Genomic DNA, 9,926 nt, shown 5'->3' with positions numbered 1-9,926 from the left:
CCACAGCGCGCCGGCCCGGGGACCTGGCGGCGGGGGCGCGCGGGGGCCCGGGCCGCGTGGGCGCCGGGATGGAGGGCGCCGAGGGGCGGGGAGCGGGCGTGCGTGTGTGTGCGAGTGCGAGGGAGGCCGGCCTTTAGTGTAACCGGAGCTACAAAGAAGGGGAGAGTCCGGGAGAGGGAGGGAGGAGCGGCGGCGGCGGCGCCGGGGGCAGCTCCGCCAGCCGGCCCCTTCCCCCCGCGCCCGCGCCCGCGCCCACCCGGAATGATGAAGAAGAACAATTCCACCAAGAGGGTGAGTGCGCCCGCGCCCGCCGCCGGCCGCTCCGAGGACCCCGGCCCCGCGGCCCCGGCGCCGCCGAGGGGGGGGGCTTTTGTGTGCGGACTTGGGTCGGGGGCTTGGACTTGGCTCACTTTCCGCCGGCCCCCGGCGCCCCCTCCCCCGGGCGGCCGGCCGCCGCCTGCGTGCGCGCTGCAGCGGCCCCGAGACAATGAGAAATAAAATAAAATGCCGTTAATCCCGGCGCGGCGGGGACCGAGGCTGCGGGAGGGGGCGGGGGACCTGGCGGCCAGCCGGAGGCCACCCTCCGCCCAGGCCGGGCCCCGGCCCCTTCCCCTCGCACTTGGAGTTGTTTATGTGGGGGAAGCGGGAGGGCAGCGGTGGGGTAGAGAGTTGCCCGGAGTGAAAACCTTCCGAGGAGTGGGGAGCGGACGCGGGGCGCCCTGAGTCCAGCCTCTGGGGGGGGTGGGGGGCGGTCACGGGAAAGCCGGCGAGAGGGGAGCCGAGGGGGGTCGCGAGGGCCGGAATGAGACGAGGGGAAGGCGATAGCCACCTAACCGGAAGGTTCTGCTCTTGCCCTGGGGCAGGGGCTTCAGGATGGCAACCAGCCGTCCGCACCGCCGGAGAAGGTCGGCTGGGTCCGGAAATTCTGCGGGAAAGGGATTTTCAGGGAGATTTGGAAAAACCGTTATGTGGTGCTGAAGGGGGACCAGCTGTACATCTCTGAGAAGGAGGTAGGTGCCCTCTGCCTCCGCTGTCCCTGCTTCCTCACATTCCCCGTTTTGTCCCTCCACAGGGGACTCACCTACCTCCGCCTCCCGCTTCCCTCACCCCCCCCCCATTTTGTTCCAAAAGCAAGTTCAGCAATTCGGTTGGTCTCTACCCCTGTCAGATCTGCAGAGAAAGGTCACCCTTTCTCCAGAAGACCCGAGTTAGAATTCGAAGTCGAGCGTGGCATTTTACTTAATGATTTTTCTTGGCAAACACCTTTCTGACAACGACGATGACCCCCCCCCCAAGGTGTCCCAAAAGTTCTAAGTGTCCCCTGCTGCCCCCTACCCTATCCTGGCAGCTAACTGGAGGTAGGATTTTTTTTTTTTTTTCTTTGCCACGGCTGCTGAAAAACTCTGCTCACCTTCTTCTTCACCCCTTCCTGTGCCCCTGCCCCCAGCCAGCGAACCTCCTCGGTCCTGTCTCTAGCAGGGGGGGGCATATGCGGGTCATATCACAACTGCAGCTGCCCCAGTCACAGAAAACACAGACACAACCCTGGGTCAGTCTCATATGACCTCAGGCAGAGTATCTATGAGTGGCAGTTATTTCTGTTGAAGCCAACGTTCCTAACCTGTATGCTTCCCACTCCATTAAAAAAAGAAGCAGCAGCAGCAAGGAACTCATTCTCCACCCTCTTCATAACTTCCCCCAGTTGTATCAGAAAGGAGACAAATGGAGTCAGGAACCCCTGTCCGTCCCTGGGTAGTTAAAATGAAAACCACAGTCGGCATTCAGAACCTGAGTCCAGATCACTGAACCCACACTCTTCTCCCTTTTATCTCTATTTCTTGAGATCAGTAACACCTGAGAAACTGACATTGCCTTCCGTGAGTTGGAAGTCATTCCAGTCCCCTACTTCTGAGAATGTCCACATTAGGCTAGGACACTGTCCTGTGCTCCCCTGGTTGGGTGGCCCTTCCTCCCCTAATCCTGTGCCCCCCCCCCCAGCCTAACTGGGAAGTCCACCCTGAGTTCTAACCTCTTCTGCTTTCTGCAGTAGACTATATTTAGGTAAATAAATCCTTATATGGTATTGAAACAGACACATGCGCAGTCCTAGAGAAAGTCTTCATTTGAACAGAACATGTACCTAGGCAAGTAGGGGAGAGCTAAGCTGTGCCCAGGCCCGAGCCATCCCTCTTTTGGGTGTTTCGACCTGACTGTTTACACCAAGCTGGGAACTTGGTGATGGAGGGCAGTGGGAGAAGACTTTGACAGCAGGATTTCTTCTTAAGGGCCATCTCTACCCAATCCCAAATCCTGTAGAAGGTTTTTCCACATTTTGCTGGCTTTCCAGTTTAAAAAATAGTAATAATAAGCAAGTGTCAAAGGGTATCTCCTGTCTTCCCCGAAGTTCATAATGGCAGGAAACTCTGGTGAGCAATCAGGGAGAACTTCCCACACGTCAGAGGGGAACCATGAGAACAGGGAAAGGGTAGAAGGAACAAGACATCTTTTCTTGTTTGTATTTGTCCAAAGAAAAGAGTCTGGGAGCGAAAGAGCATGCTTGCTCCCTGTTTGTGGATGAAGGAGTACAGAGACAGGGGGAAGGCTCGAATGACCTCAGCCTCCAAGGCTTGGTGTCCTCTGAGTCAGGAGCATCTGACAGGTCATGGGGCCCGCTGCCCCCTGCTGAGAAGGGCGCAGGAGAAGTGGGGACAAGCCTACTGTTACTCCTCTTCTTTGGAGCCCGTTTCCATGCTACGGCAGGCCTGGGCTAAGGGTGAAGCTGACAGAGGACTCTGGGCTCTATTCTGTCCACTTCCCACAAGCTCCAGAGCTAACAGATTCCAGGTTTTTTTTTAAAAATACAAAGTATAATGTTTGTAATTTATGTGTTAATGCAAGAATATCCCTAACCCTCTCCCCTCGAATCTTCAACAGTCTTTTTTTGTTACCTCTCCTCATAAAGGGGGTCTCCCACCACCACCTCCATCAAAGAAATCCTTCTGTATTTGTTGTTATTAATCATTTTCCTCATTCTCAAAGGGCACCTTATGATCATGGGGCTGATGTATAGGAAGAGAAACTAGATCTTAGGGAGATCTCCTGGTAGAGGAAATTGGGTTCAGGGCATCTTTTTTGGCAAGGGAACATCCCTTTCTGTGGGCCCAGGGGAAAGGAAGGGCTAGCTTTGGAAGATGGATAATTATAAATGAGACTTTGGGACGAGGGTCTCGGAGCTGTCCATCTGCCGTGGGACTGGAATCTACTTGTCCCGCCGTTTCTCTTGTCCTTTCTCCTACCACGGCCTAACCTCTGTCACTGTCTCCTTCCTGGAGCTCCCTGTCAGCGTGTCTGAGGCAGAATACCCCCCTCCCTTTCCTTCCCTTCTCCCTTCCCTTCCCTTCCTGAAAGGAAAACAGAACAAGTAACTCTCCTCCCCTGGCTCCGTACACACACCCAGCACTTTCCTCTCTAAGAGTCCTGGCGGCTGCTGATAGTCTCAAGACTGAGGAAGAAGGACAGCAGGGCTGATGCATCATCCTCCCTCCCTGCCCCACATTTCTGGGAATTGTTCTCAGATACCCCTTGCCAACACCTTCTCTGCTTCCATCCACAAGCCTCCGGGGCCTCTGGTCACTTACTAGCCTCAAGCCGGGGAGCCCCGGAAGGGGAAAGCCGTGGGGGAGGCACTCCAGGCCAACACAAACAGGCAGATGTATGAGCAGCCATTGACCCCAGCGAGGCTGTGTGATGAGCCCTCCGCCTCTGTGTCAGCCCCCTGGCCCCAGCGGTGAGTCCGAAGGACAGGCAGATGCAAGACCAGAGGTGGGCTGGGGAGTGGAAGAGAGACTCACTCCCCCACCTCAAGGCTGCTGAGAACCAGGGGAACAGATGAAGTCACCTGCGTGCACACAGCTCCTGGTTCACGCTTGAGAAACAGTTCCAATCAGGGAGGGTGGGTGTCTTCCAAGGGAGATAGGAGACTACTTTTATCTGTTTGTTTAGTTTTAACAAGACAAGCACTCGCGCTCTTCCTCTCTCATCCCAGGAAAACGCGAGCAGCTCGTTCCCAGGGTCTTCCGATCCCAGGCTCAAATGGTAGAGGGACAAAGGGCTTTCTAATCACAGGCTGCTCATCTGGGCCAGTGACTAAGTCGCTCTCCTCTCCTCTTGTAAGCCAGAACAATCCATGAGCCACAGCTTCAGAGTCCCAGGCCTGTGGGGAACACCTTAGTGGAGAGGAGAAACAATGGAGAGATTTTTCAAGAGACCTCGGCAGAAGTATTACTGGGATTTGCTTTGTGGCACTCCACAGAGGTTGGGGTCAGAGGATGGAGAGAGAATTGTGGTCTCTGATGAGACGTTCAGCAAGAGGGGGAAGGGCCACATGCTGGCTAACGCTGCGAAGGGCAGAACCAGGGTGCAAGAGAGACACCACGAGCAGGAAGGGCTCAGTTTAGACACAAAGGAGAACTTCCAGGCAGGAAGGCACTTAGGCTCTCAAAATTGGAACCATGGAAAGAAGTAGCAGAATACAAGTCTGAAATGTCCTCCAGGGACAGTGTAAGCGCATCTTTGTCTAGGGAGAGGTGGTTGATTTCAGTGGCTCTCAGAGCCTGCAAGGGCTAGGCCGGGTTGTCTCAGTAGCTCGGAGAGCAGGAGTAGGGTAAGAACTACAGGTATATTTTTCAGCTTGTCTGAACAAACTCAAGGGAACTACTGTTTCCGTGGTGCTGAAGCTCCTGAAATGAAGGAGGTCAATGACTCTTTTTAGAATAATATATATTTGAGGAGGGAGTCAGGTAAGAAACCCTGGCTGGCTCAGCCAGTGGAGCGTGCGACTCTTGATCTTGGGGTTCTGAGTTCGAGCCCCATGTTGGATGTAGAGATTACTTAAAAAAAATAATAAAACCTGGAGCACCTGGGTGGCTCCGTCGTTAAGTGTCTGCCTTTGGCTCAGGTCATGATCCCAGGGTCCTGGGATCAAGCCCCGCATCGGGCCCTCTGCTCCGCGGGAAGCCTGCCTCTCCCTCTCCCGCTCCCCCTGCTTGTGTTCCCTCTCTCGCTGTGTCTCTCTCTGCAAATAAACAAATCTTTAAAAAATAATGATAATAATAAAACCTTTAAAAAAAAAAAGCGACAGTGTAGGGAGTCAGTTAAGCGTCTGTCTTCGGCTCAGGTCATGATCCCAGGGCCCTGGGATTGAGGCCTGCATGCCTGCTTCTCCCTCTCCCTCTGCCACTCCCCCTGCTTGTGCTCTCTCTCTCTCTCTAGCAAATAAAATCTTTTTTAAAAAATTAATCAATTAAAATTAAAGCAACAGTGTAAACATTTAATAAGATGGGGGAGACCAGAGGTAGCATTTGCCTGGAGACATCCCGTGATGCTGACCCTGCTTTTATCTCCTCCCTCTGGATGATCAACAGCCTCCCAGGTCTTGCTTTCTGCAGGATGATAGGATTAACCTATTAGCCACCACGTAAGCCGTGTCTTTTGAAGGACATAACAGGGGTCATAGTGAAGAGAGAGATCCTGGGGCTCTGGAAACAGGAGCTTAGCCGAAGAGAGTGTGGATAAGGGGATAAGGGGTTTACATGGAAACCCACCGGAGGAGTCGGGGCTTGAGGGCTGCCCCAGGACCATGCCCACTCTCAGGCCTGTGTGGGCCTTGGGTCAGAGAGCTCTCCTACCCTGTGCTCCCTCCCCTCTCCTTAGGCTCATCCTGTTTCCCAGAACCGGCCTAAATTAACAGTCTGGGGGAAGGCATGAAGTCATCCTCTCCTCAGCACCTCACCTCTAACCCTCCCCTAGGTAAAAGATGAGAAAAATGTTCAAGAGGTGTTTGACCTGAGTGACTATGAGAAGTGTGAAGAGCTCCGGAAATCCAAGAGCAGGAGCAAGAAAAATCATAGCAAGTTTACTCTTGCCCACTCCAAACAGCCCGGCAACACGGTAGGTTTCTCCTGCCTCCTGGGCCCCTGGAACCCAGGCCGGCTTGCATGTCGGGGGCAGAGGAGAACACCCTTGCCCTTCAGGTTCTCCCCCCACTCTGGGCCCAGAGGCCCCACACTTGCCCTCCTGACAGCTTTTGTTATATAACCTGAGAATATTGTGGCCATTGCCTTCCCTCCAGGCGAGCCAGCCTTTAAACTATCCAACCACAGAGATCAGCTCACTCTCTCTCTCTCTCTCTCTCTCTCTTTCTCTGTCTCTCACACACAGGCACACATACATCATACATCTCTTGGAAGAAAATCACTTTCCCCGTACCCTGATAAGTTCTGAATCTAATTTCTCTTGTCTGAGGGGACTCAGGGAAGTTCCTGTCACTTTCTGTTTACTCAAACATTAAAGATCTTTATTTTAGTACCTGTCCTTTATTAACTGTCAAACCTCCTATAATTATCTCCAGTGACATAGTAATATCCATTACCCTTCCTAGCTCTTCCTTGGTCATTTCTAAAACAACCCCTAAGCTGTGGCATCTTCTAGGACTAGAGGCTGGTTTCCTTAGGTTGTGGATGACTCTGGAAGCAGAATCTCTCTCCTTCTAGGAGCTGGGTCTAAGAGAATGAGATGATAATTCCTTATTTCTTCACCCTTCCTAGTGAGGCACCAACCCTAAAACGCTGGCTGAACCAAGAATCTTCCCCTCACAGGCTCCCAACCTGATCTTCCTGGCCGTGAGTCCAGAAGAGAAGGAGTCATGGATCAATGCCCTCAACTCTGCTATCACCCGAGCCAAGAACCGTATCTTGGATGAGGTCAGGGGGGCTCATGTGGAGGGGAGGAGCACCAGGGCAGAGGCAGTACCCATGACCCATGTAAAGGGGGAGCTTTGGGGGTGGACCCCACTTAACTTGCTACCCCCCACGAGCTATACTTCTTTAGCCCCCTTTGAAAACCCCATTGTCCCACCTTCTGAGTCTTTCCGCCAACTCCTCTTTCCATGCTTTGTGGTGCCTGGGGCCAGCCTTGGAGCCCCCGCACATGCAATAAAGGCCTTGCCCTTGGATTTTCTCAGAACCAGTCAATGGGGTGGGTTTATTTCCCAGTCCGGGCCTGTTCAGGGGATGCTGGGTTGGTTACACTCTCTGAAGAGCGCCCGTGACTCACAATGCATCTCTACAGGTCACCGTTGAGGAGGACAGCTATCTCGCGCACCCCACTCGAGACAGGGCAAAAATCCAGCACTCCCGCCGCCCCCCAACTCGGGGACACCTGATGGCCGTGGTACGTAAGATTGTAAGAAAGTAAAACTTGTTCAAGGACCAACTCCATGTGGGTCCGTCTCAGCCGAGAGTGTTCAGCCCACCAGAGGCATTTGTGGTACCAAGGTCAAAGGCTCAAGAAGTCTCTTCACCCTGTCCCCCTGCCTGATTCCTCCAAATCAGAAATACTTATTTAGCACCTACTATGAGTTCAAAAGTCCTTGCCCTCAATAAATGTATCATTCTTGGTGGAAAATGAGATCTACCCACAAGGAAAGCGAACATAGAAGAGGTGAGTGCTGTGCCACAGAGTAGAAGTTAACTGCGCAGCGGTGGCGTCAGGCCCTGCAGTCACTTCCAGGAGGAAGGATCACCCCCCCCCCCCCCCCCCCCCCCCGCCCCGCAACACACCAAGTGCTGGTTCCTCTCACTGTCCGAGCTCTCGGTCTCGAGAGAGAGAGAGGCAGTCGGGTATAGTAGAAAGAACACAGGCTTTGGAGTCAGACAGAACCAGGTTGTAACCTAGCTTTGCAGTTGACTCTCTCCTGACTCCCTCCCTGAGGCTGCACGTCTTCAGCAGGAAAGGGGGCAGGCACCATGCCTGCCTTGAAGGGCTGCTGTGAGGAATGAATGACTGAAACAGCACATACATCGATACACCTGAGGTGCTGAATAGTACCTCTATTGTTTTTTATTACGGTAGTGTTCTGGAAATCGCACAAGTTTTACTCTAAGGCGCACGGTTCTGAGCTCTAAAGGGCAGAGGCTGGTGAGGTGCAGGGTCCGGAGGACACAGACGGAAAAGGACAGCAGTTGCGCTGTGCCCAGCATCCTGTGTGTGTCAAACCCCATTTGGTGCTTAGAGTCCCCAAGACGGAGGAAAAAAGGCACTCTTCAGGAGGTTTATAGTAAAAGGGAGAGTATGGGACACGAGCGGGAGAAGTTACTTTAAATCACAGAACAGTCAGAGAAAAGTTCCAGTCACTATCGAAGGAATAAGAAACAGTAAGAAAGTCAAAGGGCTCAGCCAGGATGGAGGAGGGAGAAGGCCAGTTTGCCTCTTTCAGACAGTCACTCCTGAACAGCCTGCTGATGGCAGTTCACCCCTTCACCCCCGCCCTCTCCTTCCCTAGGCTTCCACTTCTACCTCGGACGGGATGCTGACTTTGGACCTGATCCAGGAGGAAGACCCTTCTCCGGAGGAACCAGCCTCTTGCGCCGAGAGCTTTCGCGTGGACCTGGATAAGTCTGTGGCCCATCTGGCCAGCAGCCGGCGGAGAGCAGACTCAGACCGCATCCAGCCCTCCTCAGACCGAGCCAGCGGCCTGCCCCGGGCTTGGGAAAAGCCAGACAAAGGGGCCACCTACACGCCCCAGGCCCCCAAGAAGCTGAGCCCCGCAGAGAAAGGCCGCTGTGCCTCCTTGGAGGAGATCCTGTCTCAGCGGGACGCTGCCCCGGCCTGCACCCCCCAGCTGCGGGCCGGGGACCCCCCAGGCCTCATTCCACCCCACCCGGGGCAGCTGTCCCGGATCCAGGACCTGGTCGCCAGGAAACTGGAGAAGACTCAGGAGCTGCTGACAGAGGTTCAGGGACTGGGAGATGGGAAGCGAAAGGCCAAGGACCCCCCGGGGTCCCCTCCTGATTCTGAGTCAGAGCAGCGGCTGCTGGAGACGGAGCGGCTGCTGGGAGAGGCGTCGTCGAATTGGAGCCAAGCAAAGAGGGTGCTGCAGGAAGTCAGGGAGCTGAGGGACCTGTATAGACAGATGGACCTGCAGACCCCCGACTCCCACCTCAGACCAGCCACTCAGCACAGTCAGTACCGGAAGAGCCTGATGTGAACGAGGGGGATGGCGGCTGGAACTTGGGGGGTGGGGTACACGGACTCTTATCTCCAAGTGTTGCAGGATAAAGCTTTTTTATTTACCTCAGTCAAAAAAAGGAAAAAAAAAAAAACCCACAAACTCGTTGCTCTTGCTGCTGCCCAGCCTTCCCCCTGCCGCCCTTTCCTTCCTTATCTGTGGCTGTTTCTCTGGCATCTCAGTTGCCTCAGATTTGAGGAGGCGACCCCTACAGCAGGATTAAGAAGCTCTCACCTAGATGAAGAGAGGGGGGAATAAAGGCATAGTCTGGCCACTCACACACACCACCCCTCAGACACGGCAGGGAACCTCCTGCGGCTCCCAAGGACGTGCAGAAGCCAAGTGTGCGCGGGAGCCTTTTTCTGTTCCATCCCATTCCAGGTTTTCAGTCTGAGGGTGAGATTTCAGCTGTCCAGCTCTAACCCTGGGGATATGGAAGCCACTGTCAACTGCGCACACACAAGTGACATCTGTCCCGGCCCTGAGTAGGATTTGTGGGATCCCACCAGACACACCAGCTTCTTACTCATACCCTCTAATGAGACCGAGCTGCCTGGCTATCTTGTTTGCCATGTGTCTTCCCTTCATTCCCCCACCTTTCCCGACACCGACTCGAAGATCCAGTGCTGGACAGTTGGAATGGTGTGGTCCTTCAGTGGGCGTGGGGGGAAGTGCAGGGGAACTAGGGGCGGCTGACCCCACAGAAGAACCGCACTAAGAACGAAACTGATTTGCAATGCAAGCTGGGCAGGATTGAGGGGAAAACCAAACGTGTGGCCAGGTTCCTCTTTTGGCCAAGCTAGGTTTCCTGTAGCCTCTCCCTCTCCTTCCTCAAACCTCTCTCCCAACACTCATCAGG

General features: G+C 54.4%; 1 protein-coding gene across 2 annotated transcripts; it reads left to right on the top strand.

Annotated features, from left to right (window-relative positions):
• PLEKHO1 (pleckstrin homology domain containing O1) lies at positions 1-9,625 on the top strand. 2 transcript variants are annotated; one of them, XM_025858316.2, is made up of 6 exons: positions 1-291; positions 864-1,010; positions 5,809-5,949; positions 6,657-6,761; positions 7,129-7,230; positions 8,342-9,625. In XM_025858316.2, the coding sequence occupies exons 1-6, from the start codon at positions 262-264 to the stop codon at positions 9,044-9,046; spliced, it is 1,230 nt and encodes a 409-aa protein (XP_025714101.1). In that variant the 5' UTR covers positions 1-261; the 3' UTR covers positions 9,047-9,625. The 2 variants fall into 2 exon arrangements, with proteins under 2 accessions (XP_025714101.1, XP_025714102.1); XM_025858317.2 differs by lacking the exons at positions 1-291; positions 864-1,010 and having other exon boundaries at positions 5,810-5,949; positions 6,606-6,761.
• The last annotated feature ends 301 nt before the right edge of the window (positions 9,626-9,926 follow it).

The sequence above is a fragment of the Callorhinus ursinus genome, unplaced genomic scaffold (assembly GCF_003265705.2).
Source record: "Callorhinus ursinus isolate GAN/ISIS: 27379988/994484 unplaced genomic scaffold, GSC_fseal_2.0 scaffold90, whole genome shotgun sequence".
In the NCBI taxonomy this organism is placed as follows: Eukaryota; Metazoa; Chordata; class Mammalia; order Carnivora; family Otariidae; genus Callorhinus; species Callorhinus ursinus.
This window is presented reverse-complemented; position numbering and strand designations above follow the sequence as displayed.